Source organism: Homalodisca vitripennis, chromosome 7 (assembly GCF_021130785.1).
Source record: "Homalodisca vitripennis isolate AUS2020 chromosome 7, UT_GWSS_2.1, whole genome shotgun sequence".
Lineage (NCBI taxonomy): Eukaryota > Metazoa > Arthropoda > Insecta > Hemiptera > Cicadellidae > Homalodisca > Homalodisca vitripennis.
In genome coordinates this window covers 79,175,742-79,189,833 of record NC_060213.1, presented here as the reverse complement: position 1 = coordinate 79,189,833, position 14,092 = coordinate 79,175,742, and the positions used below count along the sequence as shown (strand labels likewise).

General features: G+C 29.1%; 1 protein-coding gene across 2 annotated transcripts in view; it reads right to left on the bottom strand.

Moving 5' to 3' along the window:
* Nucleotides 1-6,691, bottom strand: part of LOC124366554 — a 31,911-nt gene extending 25,220 nt beyond the window's left edge. The window contains exons 1-3 of one of the 2 annotated variants that reach the window (XM_046823147.1): nt 6,566-6,691; nt 3,135-3,230; nt 2,246-2,344 (exon numbers count right to left, since the gene is read on the bottom strand). In XM_046823147.1, coding sequence (XP_046679103.1) covers nt 2,246-2,344; nt 3,135-3,230; nt 6,566-6,653 — 283 coding nt within the window. In that variant the 5' untranslated portion in view covers nt 6,654-6,691. The remainder of the gene's footprint in view (nt 1-2,245; nt 2,345-3,134; nt 3,231-6,565) is intronic. The other variant, XM_046823148.1, reaches the window with a different exon arrangement.
* Between the last annotated feature and the right edge of the window lie 7,401 nt (nt 6,692-14,092).

The window sequence follows — 14,092 nt, the reverse complement described above, 5'->3', positions numbered from 1 at the left end:
TCCATTTATAAAAAAATCTTTTTGTTTAAATGGAAGAGTATAATGCCAACTGTTACAAGTGTTCTAATAGAGGAGAAATTATCGATAAAAGATATTTAGTTTGTAGAGGTTGTAATTTAGTTTTGTTAGAAAGACCTAAACGTAAGAAATTTTGAAATAAATTAACACATTTGAATAACCTGCTTACAAAATTGCAATATGGAGACAAGAAGCAAACAAAATTTGTTACAGAATTTAGAAAACAGAATAAAAATTTTTACTTATCTCTTGGAACCATTGACAAAATTATTTTCCTTTTCAAAGAATACATTAGGTTTGTAGGTATCGATACACACGTTTATTATGAAAAGATATTACCTGTATTTTTTCATTATCTGGATGTTGAATTTGTTTATGATTTTGAACCAGAAATCCTCGATGACTTTATAGTACATTTGGAGAAATTAAACGAAGAACCTCTTGAAAAGAATGCGGTTTTACTCACATTCTCCCCGACTTCTCGAGTGAAGGTTAGCGAATTTCATTTTTTCCGTCTTTGAATTTTTTCTATTTAAATGGAGTTCTTGAAGGAGTTAAATGATATTGGAGAATGTAAGTTTAAAGAGTATAAGAAGTTAAATGAATTGGAAGAAAATAAGAAATACAAAATTTTGAATTTGGAGAAAATGAAGGATAAATTCGGGTTTACAATAATTGCCGAGTTGGAAGATTATAAAGTACACTTACCGAACAGACTTTTGAATGTTTTGGATGAAAAAAAGATTAAAGAATTGAATAAACATGATAAATTACACTTGGTTGTTACTGGAAAGAAGACTATTAAAGATAAAGAAATTATAACAATTAACTTTGTAGAATAAAGTCTTAACTCTAAAACTTGCAGTCCCTCCCCACGTCATAGTACTGTTTTGATAACCATAGTTGGTGTCTTTCTTCATAGGAATCACATGGAATATTATCTACAGTAATACCTTTTGTTTCACACAAAATGTGGCTATATTCTATAAGAAAAATTCTATAATGCTCTTTAATGAATTGTGTTGATAAATCTTGATACTCACAAAAATTCCTAAGAAATTCATCAATTAAGTCTTGATTATCTTGAAAGAACGTATAATATGGGAAAAATGTCATAAAAAAACGATGAAAACTCTCTGTTTGTTTATTTTTTACTTTCTTTTCAATATCTTTCGTAATTATATTAAATATGTAATCCCTTACTTTTTTAGTTTTTTGCCGATAGTAAAACACTCCATTAGACGTTTTTTCTGCAAAAGACTTTACAAGTTCTTTGAATTCTGTATCATTTAAGGAAAGTATCAACTGTTCTTTAAAATGTTTTGGTAATTCGTTGAACTCGTTAAAATTGTCTTTCTTTGTAAGTTTTTGAAATGCTAGAAACTGAAGAGAGCTTGGTGAGTTCATGTTGTTTATTTAGTAGAAAAGTTTTTTATTAAAGTACAGTATGTTTTTAGTAAAAATGTTTTAAATTGATTAAATTTTATTAAGATAAATCCTTTATTCGTAGCAGATTTGACAACATTTTACAAAGCACAGCTTAAGAAAGTAGAAGCTCAGATTCGGTTAATTTTTCATTCCACAGAGTAATGTACCGATCGCTTTTGGAGACGAACGACTTTAGATTCGGTTAATTTTTCATTGAGATTTGCTGTGTTATTTCTCAGCTTCCTTTATGGTACATTGAACAGTATTTTACATTGCTTTTCGGTCGGCTCCGAAAGTGCGCCAGGAACCCCATATTACTATCTACTTATATATATATATATATATATATATATATATATATATATATATATATAGATTATATATATAAGTGATTATAAATATAATATTATACTTATAACCTTATAAACAAAAAAAAATATTATAATAATTTTAATAGTTAATTAATATAATTTTTCAAGCTAAGCTATGGCAATTGGATTACTTTCCACGATGAACCTCTACTCATAGCTTTTACAAAATATAACTACAATTACATTTATGTTACTAGTGATGCCTACAATTACATGATGTAAATATACAGTACTAAAATACACTTAGTCTATCGGTGATGCTTGGATCCAGTGAGGATAAGAAAATTAGAATGTTATGAACGTAAAAAGATCTTTACGTACAAAATGTTACTAATTTTAGGATGTAAATTTGTAATTCATTTAAATTAATGCAACCTTACCAGTTAATTAAAATTATATGTTTTATATTGAGGCTAATTAGGCATTACCTGCAAGTAAAATTCCTATAACGCTCTGTTTAGAACTTAGAGGTATTTGAGTGCTTTCACTTCCATTTGCAGCGTTTTTAACAGCATGTGTCTTATCTGCTGGAAAATACGAAAGTAGTATAAACATTCCTTATAGTGAATCTGTACTATATAATGTTTGAAACTATTATAGATACATAGCACACCTTGGAAGTAGTACAATTAATTAACCACAATTAAAATACTGTACCATTGTGCAGAACCTTTCAGTGTGCTTCTGTCAGTGGGGTGTGTATAATTAGAGGTTTTCACATATATCTTAAAGTCATTTCTCAGTATTTAACTCTCACATTTAAAAGCTTTTATTTCATAATATTCTTCTTGTATATTATGTAATTATTTAAAACAATTTTGGAACATTCTAAGTACTTTTTCCCGTATAAAAAAAACTATATATTAAGTAGGCCTTTAAAATATATATAATGTAAAAGCACATCAATCACAGTGTACTACACATAAACAACATACAGAAGATGCAACTACCAATAACTTAAAGTGGTAAACGTATTTCATATAAATATAATTTTATAATTTGTTCGTAATATAATATTACGTAGCGTAGTACAGATAAGAATATTTTAACTGGCGGACACCCATCATTAGATCTCATGACAGCGCATTGTTTTATTTATGAGTTAAAATTTTTCACTAACAAATCAAACATATTGTTTTTATGTTGGATACTATAATATGGCTGCACTTGTTAACATAAAATATTTAAATTGGCATTACTTTCAGCCAAAATCATTAAAAATAATACCCAATTTATATTACGGATTCATTTCCAAAGAAAATTTATATAATATAGGATCAGAAAAAATATTTACTATAGTCATATATTGTACAATACCTGTAACTAAAATATCTCTGAGTTTCATTGTAGATATTGGGTGTTTTCCTGTATCATTGTTTTGCACCGTAATATTTTGAATAATAGCCGTACCACCTGATGAATAAAACACACATTTTTAAATTTACAATTAATAAAATATTTATTGATAAGTATATAATTGTATCTTTGTATACTTTAACCTATTTTACCTGTACATATCAGATTATTGTAAACTATTTACTAAGCTTTAACTATATTAACAAGTCTTGCCATTTGTATTCTGTAGTAGATAATCAGCAACGTCAAATCGCCTCCTTTCTTGAATAGATTTTTAGTTTTGAGTTTTATATGTACTGGAGCTATTTTAATACTAGTCTTGTCTATTATATCAATACTAGCAGTTATCAGCGGCTTCAATGCAATTTCGCAGATTTTACACCTTACATAATACACGTCTTGATTCGAGTGAATTATATGTCTGACGTTTTGTTGCGTTTGGAAATTTATGTTCAGTGTAATAAAAAAATAAACTACCTAATTGCAGTAGCTACCATCCAAATCATTTAAAACATTCTATTTTTAAATTTATTTCATTAAACCCAAATCCTTATGTATAAAACTTTAGATTTCAAAATGTAATAAGCAGACTTACCAACGCTCTTACTATCAAAAGCTACCCTAAAATATTTTAGAACCGGCGGCTCAGAAAACCTAAAAAGGTTTCAAATACAGCAAACCATTTCTAATTTATCTTTAATTTACAATAAACATTATATCCTGGTTCGAACGAATTCAATCGAGTTAAGCAAGTTGTCTATGAAATTTAAATAAACTCACCCTTAACCTTATAACAGTGTTTAAGAGGCCTAAAAATGATAAAAATATATATTTGTTAGGCATAACATCCATGTTGAAAAAAACATTTTATATTATTTTGAGGCTGTAAATGACGTAATAAACTACATAGTGGTATTTTTATGTTTTCTCCCAAGGACTAGATTAGGAAAATCTCAAATTCTCTGCGGGTGAGAATGACTTGTTACAATTTTTCAATAAATAACAAAGACGGAAAAATCAGTAGCCTTACACGCTAATCACTATAAAAACCCCTTGAGGTTTGCTATGAACTCAAAGCTATAAGCAAAATGAAACACTGTGGAAACCGCTATCGAAATGAATGGAATTTAATGAATTATAAAGTGGCTCAGCAACCCAATAATAAGTAAACAACCATTATGGTTTTAACATTCCATAAATTATTGTTTTGTATTTGAATACTTAGATTCGTGTCTATTAAATTTACCAAACCTCAAAACTGCATTATATTACTATCATTATCATTTCAAAATTAACAACATATCCAAATTGGTTTGAATGTCTAATTTCTTATTTGCATTTTATAAGGTTTGTGATGAGGTGTTTCTCCATTCGATTATATATTTTCCCTATAGTGTACTTTGAAAATGTACTATAAAACAAACAACTCTTAACAAAATAAAATATGATCAAACCTTTTTATATGAAATCTGATATGATGAAATCATTTTAAATTGTCCATTTATTATGCAATGCCTGTTACCTACAATACCTCTCTTTCTATTTATAGGTGTAAATATATCGCGGGATAATAGTTGAATATCTAAGACATACTGGTTTTTAAATTAGAAGTCATTTATATCAGTGATGATAACATGTACATAAGACAAATATTATACTAAAATAAGAACATAAATAAGCTCATGTCTACAAAACATTATTTCTAATTTTTAAAGAAAAGTAGAATATCAAGTATGTAGGTATTTGGAAATATGACCAGAACCTGACATAATAATAGCAATCCTCTTTTGGAGTCTAAATACAAAAACATTCGCTTAATGGTCCCCAGAATACAATATCATATTTTAATCTGCTGTACCAATAAGCACAGTAAATGTAAAGGATAGTTTTTACACCACTTGCAGGCAGAGGAAAAAGTATTTGATGACAGCTTTGTGCATAGGTTATTAGTATGTTAGGAACGATTGAGTTTATCACTAAAAATAAAATTAATCTGCAAATCTTAATGCATTGCATTAAACTGCTTATTTTTATACTACAATAAGTTTAAATATGACGATTTTCCTCAATATTGTTGGATATACTATTTTTGCGAGTGGGAAGCTATTCACTAAAAAAGTTTAGCCATCATGTCTGTGAAGTAATGTTTGAGTAAAAGTCTTGCAATCTCACTATGTAAGTATCTCTCAAATGGTTGAGCAGAAGAGTTTTCGAATATCTTCGTTAAATTAGAGATCAGAGCGTAAGTGAATTAAGTTGTAAATTACATATTGCAAAATATCTATGTGTAATGTTAGTATCAAAAATTGATCACTAATTATGAATATTGAATTCAGATAATTTTGAATTGGTAAAGTAAAATGCCATCCAAACTTCAAAATTTATAGCGATTCTTGATCAATGATTCTTCTGGGAATGATCTGCCCAACTTCCTATTGATAGTAAAATATCCATCTCTAAACTTGGTTGTGAAGCTAGATTACAACCTATTTTTAAGTTTCTCTACTCTTTAAATCCAACTAGAATTCCATCTAACCAACTTCAGTTTAATGAAAGTCATTGTTTCGATAGTTCTGCTTCGTCTGATAGTCCAAAAATATGAATTGCCACGCAACTACAAATTGAGGCTTTACAGATGAAAATATTGAATCAAACATCTTTACGGGCTATTGTACGGGAAAAAGTCCTTATAACATAGGCCCCCTTGATTTCATCGTACTACCAGTGTCGGTTTAAAAGGCTGCAGTTTCCTATTAAAATTTGTTTGCCATACCAACTAGAAAAACCAAGATAAGCATTTGAAAGATGCAATAGTGTGTTTAAGAGTAGACGGATTCTCCGATGGCTCAGCTTTACGTTTAGCTTTCCCAAAAGTCTGGAAAAATTGCATTATCAAAGGCAAAATAAACACTATTTATATCCAAATGTTTTGGAAAGAGAGTGGTTTAAAGTCTAACTGTTCACTATTGGATGCTGTCTGTTACAACAATGAAATTATTCTTTAATCTCTCTAGAACTGAAAATATCGGATCACAATTAAATTTGGGTTAAATGTATTACCTATGTTTTCAAATATTTATTTTCACATTAACTATAGCCCTAATTGGTAGTAGTAAACAACCTTTAAACATAATAATATGTATAACCTTATAAACACAGGCTACTATTTAAATTTATATATTGCAATTGAAAATAAAACAATAAATTTTCCCTTCCAAAGTATTAATTTTATTAATTACTGTGTTGTTACAGACATAGCTGTATTGCAAATATGTATTTTAAAATGTATTAGGCAGAGGTAATTATATTCGGATACTAGTGTTATAATTATTTACAAGCTTCTTACTACTAATTTGAAAAGAGGAGTTTAATGCATTGTTAAACAAACTTACCGGTGAAGCTTTGATTTTGAGTGCATTCTACAAATATACATCGCACAAAAATAGCGTTGAGTATAATAGCTAAGAAGTCTACTAACATAGTGGGGATATTTGTACAAGGCGGTTTTTACACACAAGCAACCATTGTTGGGTTTTTATTGAGGTACTAAATCTGCATCATTAATGTCTAAGTGCACTGTCACTTAATTCCTGAGTACAATTTTATTCGTTGGGAGTTAATCACGAAACTTATATGAACTCCGTAACACTCACTGTTACTTTGTACCATTACTTCTCTATGACATAAATAGTACATACGCCTCAGAGGTGTATGTACTTTAATCCATAACGTACGTTTCCATATATACGTTTCAATCCATAATTATAATTATATATAACTATAAGATTTCAAAATTTGATATTTCACCTTATTTGATCAGAGCGAGTGGCTTATCAATATATAATCTCTTTAGTATTGTATATAATATGTGAGTTAATGTCAGAATCCAAAACAGATTTTAATATCTTAGATATCTTATTTGTAATAGTTATAAGCTATACCAAAGAACAATATGAATTACATGTTTAATATGTAATATAGGGAATGTGAATTATATAAACGATTATTTTAATAAACGGATTATTATTTTTTGGATTTGTACTTGAAAGATATAATCGTCCAATATTTATTACAGGTTCATAATTAGTCAGATACTAACTAATATAAGGTAAAATTTAGTACATGTAAATATAAATTTATTTATTATTGATATTCTTTCTAAAATATAATGGCTATAAAGTGGTTTTGATCAGTTAAATTATTTCAAACGATGCAATATTCCACATTTTATACGATAAAGTAAACACATTTCGTACTACTTAAGTCGTATAAAATAAAGAATTTTAAATCGGCTAGTGATTAGTATTTGAGGGGAAAATTCTACGACAATGTTCTCAAACATTTTACTCATTGAAATCCAAGATTTTAGCAATACAAATATTTTAATGTAGAAAAACTAAATCTTTTAAAATATTTAATCTAATATTTAATGTCTCACAAAAGTCTTTAATACATTAAAACAGTTTTAACTATTAAAACAGCACACAGCATTTCATTGTACGTTTAAAAAATGTCAGAATTTTGGGTCAGCGTCTGAGTTTTCATATATAGACTCAGAAAGTGACTCACTATAGATCGACATTTACAAATTTAAATTTTAATATAGGGGTAGGAGAATTGAGTATCACAAAAACTGAAATCCCTCTAAGTAATCTCGTTCAGTTATGGTAAATAGAGCAAAATGTACCAAAAGATAGAAATTTTATTTTGTCATCAACTGGTGAGACGAAGAATACAATCTACTAAAACTTGCGGACAAGGCTTGCGAGCTTGGAGGCGGATTAATGTATATAAAACTTCAAGAGGTAAAAAAAATACTACACATACAAATTAGGTTAATCCTCAGCCATAAATTTAGTTCCAAGAGTATCGGAAAAATGAATTTAATATGCATTTATGAGTAACAGGTTTTGATAATAGATATAAATGCACTGTGAGAATCTCGATCTCGCACCGTATTTATTTATTTAATTGCTTCAAAGTCATTAATAACACCAATGCGAATAGTGTGTTAAGCTCCATATCACCTTCCAAATAGAACAAACTGTAAAATTGAATACTATTACAATTTGACTCCTAAAATCAGGAGTTTACGTCTGCCAGAAAAGGCCCTTAAAAGGTGGGTGACAAGAACGTTCCAAACAAAGTCCTTGCATCGTTTCGACATCAGGGACACCTAGAATAAAAAGTAGTTCAGTGTCCATTACCCATCAGCTATCCTGTGTATTCTAGAAGTAGAGTTATTCTTATTGTCTCACCAATTGCACAATTGAGTGCATTACAATGTTTTATACACAAATCCCAAGCAGAACAGAGCAACCGAGTTGTCTACACGTAATTTAGTTAAGGGTGAAGGGGTCGGTTTGATGAAAATATTGAGGTGAGTTCTATTTCACCTTTCGCTAAGTGTAGAGGCTAAACAAGATATTCTAGCAGATCGGCTTGTGAAATTTGGAGTTTTTGATTTGACACTGTACTAAGCGAAGGTGCAAAGGAGATTAACTCAATATTTGCAATGAAAAAATAATCGCACGGTCTACTACAATATATCTACAGTCACTCTACACAATATTAGGATAAAAATGACAGAGTAATTTCCTCTATCAAATAAATAAAAGAATAAATTAGCTGAAGAAAGTTAGCAGTGGTTATGGTATTTAGTCGTTAATATAGTTGTAAATAAGTATTTTTATCTTTCATACGCCTATACAGTATGGTTTAGGGTCACAGTAAAAAAATAATAGGAAAAGAATTAAAATGTTTTTTTTAAATGTTGGCAGCGCCAGACATCCTAGTGAACTGTTTTATGGGGATACTTATCTAACACTCAGTACAGACAAGCAGTATTTTAAGCTGATGTACTTAATGGATTATATAATACATCTCTTATTACTAAATATTTAGATGACTCTGTATTACAATATATAATTTAGGAAAGAGTAAAAAAACTAGTTCTTTTTTTAAAAAGAAATAAACAAACTATAAGTGCAAACTCTTCTACAGCCATAATTGTACAAGTTCACACCAAAAATAAAATAAATATAAATATTTGACTACGTTCCTTTATACTATGTTAAATAGTATGTATTTTGGACAATCTAATGTTTCTACCATCATCAAAGCGTAATCTGATAAATGCAAAATATTGTTATACTCTCCACTACACTTCTATTTTATTCAAATAAATAAAACGTCCAAATAGCCAACAGTAACTCAAGATCAAAAGGAGAGTAGCGCTAATATTCAATCGAGATATGATTAAATTAATAAATGCGATCTCTTTGAAAGATTCAAATGTAAAGTCAAAAAGTGTTCATATGTATCTGTAAGAAATGTTCAAATCTCTATTTAATTATCAAGTATAGTTACTAAATACATTTGCGTGTCCTGTAAGCTTTCAAGAACTAAATCACCTGACTTTTAAATATCACAAAAATTTCCACTTAAGGGAATTTAAATTAAACAAGGTACACCACACCTTGTGTCACGTAATAGGATTCAGTGAATTGCCATTCAAAACAATTTAAAATCTACAACACCCATTCACTTCTGCACACTTCTCTATCTCGTTTATTAAAGGGTTTTTAAAAACAGGGGTCATACAAGTTCCAATATAAATTATAAATTTATACTAATATTTCCTACTCAATGGATTGGAATATTCCAATTTGGTTACAGCTAAAGTATTGTTAATTTATTCAGATGGTATCTCCATGTGGCAAATATTTAGTGAATTATCATTAACTATTTCATGATAATTTTTTGAGTTTGAATGGCTGCCATATTGAAACGAAATTGGATACCGAAAATAAACTTGAACGAGATATTTATAAACTAAAAATTTCGTACCAAGTTTCAATTTCTATGAACTTTTTGTGGACCGGTATCGTTTTGCAAGCTAAATACATGATTACAAAATCAGCCTAAGAATATCAATCAAAACCTTTAATAGGCTATTCATCGTGATGTTGATTGCTACGAAACGCGTTACACCCACATTAAACGGCGTTATTCGTTTACCAACTTTATGTACCTTGTGTTACGAAACATTTTACAGGCGCATTACTTTGTGTATGTATATGTTCCCCGCCTTGAATCGTAACTTTTTTATCTTTATTACGGATGTGTTCATAAAATATGTTTTTATTTTAACAAATAACTCCTGCTGTATATTTTGTGCATAATAATTAAAAAAATGTCTAAAAATATAGTTTTTTACTTTTCACGAGCAGCAAATTTCTAACATAAATTCTTATTTTAAATAAAATTTTAGTAGCGTGAATTACAGAGCATAACAAAATATTCTAGTTTTAGTGGAGAAACAACTAGAAACAGCTTAATAGCACCCATATATAACCTTCAAAGAATGACGAGTAAATTAAACGAGAAAAAGTAGTTTATTTACCAAATTCTGAATAAATACTATTTAAAAACTAAAATACATTTGAATACTAGTATGGATCTAATATTTTATTATTATTGGATTGGTAATTCTGTATTGAAAATACAAATATGGCCTGCACTTTTTACCCACCGTTGTATGCACTTTGTTCATCGTGATTGGTATCAAATTAAATTATGGAATTCATCATAGGCTGTCCGATTTGATACGGTGCGCAACATTTTCTTTTAGTGTTCTAATTCAGGATCGGAAAGGAACTATCAAATGATTTCATAAGTTAATAGGTTTGATTAAATAGTTATATATTATTATATACTGACCAGAAAAAAACCCAAAAGTTACTTTTAAATTACCAAAAATGCTCAAAATTATTTTGGTCTTCGATAAGGAAAACTCGTCCAAAAATATTGGCCTCCGTATATAATATTAAAATACCCATTTTAATGTATCCTTGTCTGTACATAAACCAGTCAACCACAAATGGGGTCAGATATTTAATTGATTCAAATTAATATGTATGATCCTTAACGCGCTAATCCAAGAATAAGATTAAAAAAATTGCATGTAATTGTTTAAGTTTCATTTATTAATTACGAAAATTGAAATTATAAGTACGAGATATATGCTTACTTCGGTCTGAAAACTAAAATAGGGCCCCGTAACATTAATTCTTTAAAATGCTTTCACTAAGAAGGCTACGGTCTTCGTTTTTGATTACTGCGTAAAAAGCTTCCAGTAACTTCTAGTTTTGCAACAAATTACTAAACATATTGAGAATTATTAAAATAATGTTACTATTCACAAAGTATTCGAATTATAAACATTTATTTTATTACTCGGCTCGATAACGTCAAAACCGATAATGTTGAATAACACAATATGACTCTTGATCTAATAATAAAAGTGTGTCATGAAAAATACTCGGGACTAAGGTCATGTCATTGAAATTAAATGAACCTTTATTTTATTCTTAGGCTCTCGGACTGCCTTGTAAACCACTCATGTCTAAAATAAATTTAGGTTTTCTTAAATTTAGAATTTGCTGACATGAGCGGATCCTAACGAGGGAGTAAATGAACTGTATTTTTAATTATGTAAATTTTTATTTTATTATTAGGCTCTGCAAATGCTGCAAAAATCAATCCTGTCTAAAATAAATTTCGGTTTTGCTGAATTTCCAATCTGCTGATACAAGCGAGCAACTGCGAGTAAATGAAATAATATTAAAATAGAATAACCTTTCTTTTATTATGAGGTTTTAAACCGATGTGAAAATCGGACCTGCCTATTATAATTTGGAAAATTTACAATCTGCTATTATAACAAGTAGGTCATAACCAGTAATCGAGAGTAATTTTAAATAATGTTTGATTACTTAAACCTTTTTATTACTAAGCACCCGAACTTAATAAACAATTGTCTTTTTACTTTCGACTCTAAAGCATATATTAGGTTTTGATATTAGTACATAAAGAGGTTCAGTGAATTTTATTACATATTAGAAATGTTAAACTTTTTTAAATAATGAGAACTATAATTATCACTTATATAAATACATTCTCAGTTTATTTAAAGTAATAATATAATTGCGGATTGAATAGTACATTATCCTATTCTGCAACTTAGGTACAACAAAATATATGGCCATACATCGTCGATATAAAGTGCACACACTCCGCTGTGACGTGCGAGTAAATTTGCTCTGTCATTGACAAAGTCTGGAGATCTTGGGAAGCCTTGTGGGAAATACAAGGGCTGACACTGTTTGTTCCCCACTTTATGTATGTGGACATAACACATTTTCTCAGCGTAAGCAATTTTTTACAAAAACAACATATATATTGTTGTTCTTGAATGGAACGTATAAAAGTACATGAGATAAATCTCTTGCATATGAATCTATTTAAGTATATCCTTTATTTATCAGTTGGACGGAGAAGATTTTGTTTAGAGTCATACATGTAACTTTCAATTTTAATTATTTCAATCTGTAGTGCACTATGATGCACATATGAAGGGAGTAAACAGAGCAGACCAGCTGATATCGTACTACCCCATAGAAAGGAAAACCATCAGGTGGTACACAATTATATTTGTACACTCCATTCAAATGTGTATGGCGAATTGTATATTCGTTTTTGAACATGAATTCAAATATAAAAAATTACATTCTTGGATTTTAGAGACAAATTGATAGATGCTCTTTTAGTCCCAAAGCTAGTACAGCCTACCCAAACTCCTAGGAATCCTCTTCACCGCCGTGTCCAAAATGAAGAACGAGACCAGAAGAACGACCGGAAAAGGAAAAGATGTAGAGTTTGTGCAAAAAGTGGACTAAAAAAGCGCACATCCTATCTATGCAGTGGTTGTCCAGTTCGAACAACCTGCATTTAATTCGTTGTTTTGACGAATTCCACAATAACTAGAAAAATTATTTTTGCTATTGTAGAGAACTGTAAATATTTTAAATAAATAAATATCTCTGTAATGCCATTATAAATAGTATTTACAGGTTATAAACTGTAACCTAATAGTGGAAAAAGTGAGGGAGTAGGCACTGTAACAGTGCTGTGCACTAGAGTGCCGTGCAGTGTGTGTGCGGCACAGAAGCAAGCCACAAACGGTGACGTCAACCTAAAACACGATTTTTTGGCCGGAAACCACTTTTGATTTCATTAGTCATATAAGAAAGTCATTTAGATAAAGTATCACCCATATTCATTTTTAGCCATTTTTGTTGTCAATTTCGATTTTTACAGCAGTGAGTTAATGTTGGTTTAATGACACTCATGATATTATTCCCTGCACCACTAGGTAGTTGAAGAGTTAAAATTTGTACTAAAGCAAGAGTTGTCTTAGCATTTAAAATTTTATGCTATATAGAGTGAGCTCAAAGCTTAAAGTTTAAAAAATAATTCGTGGAATATATTTAATATATTTTACATTGTCTTGTGCATTAATCAGCCGTTAAAAATGTTTACAGACGTGGAGTTATTTTGGGTTTTTGTGCAGCACTTGATAATAAAATCAAGATTTCTCCTTATTTATAACAATAAATTCTGTTTTAGAGTTATACTAATATATAATATTTTATAGTCTACCGCAGCTACAGTTTTGTTGATTTATAACATTATACACTGTAGCTATAACTGTACTTTTATTCTATAGAGCAATATTATAAGAGGTGTATTTAAAACAATTTTAATCATTCTTCACTAAAATTTTATAATTTTAGTACATTTTTCATGATAATAAAGAATTTTTGTTATTTAAAATAATTTTTACTAATGATTCTTTTTACTAATATTTAATTCTTTGTCCTAATGTTTAATGTTTTTGTAATTAATTCAGGAACAAATCACAAACGCTGTATATTATACAAATATTCCGCAAATTCAGAATAAATCTGGTAATTTTATTTGGATTTATTTCGTAGTATGTATGTGATACATTATATGTGTAGTCATGATACACAACACTTCCAGTATCAATTCCTGTAAGACTCAAAGAGATTTTA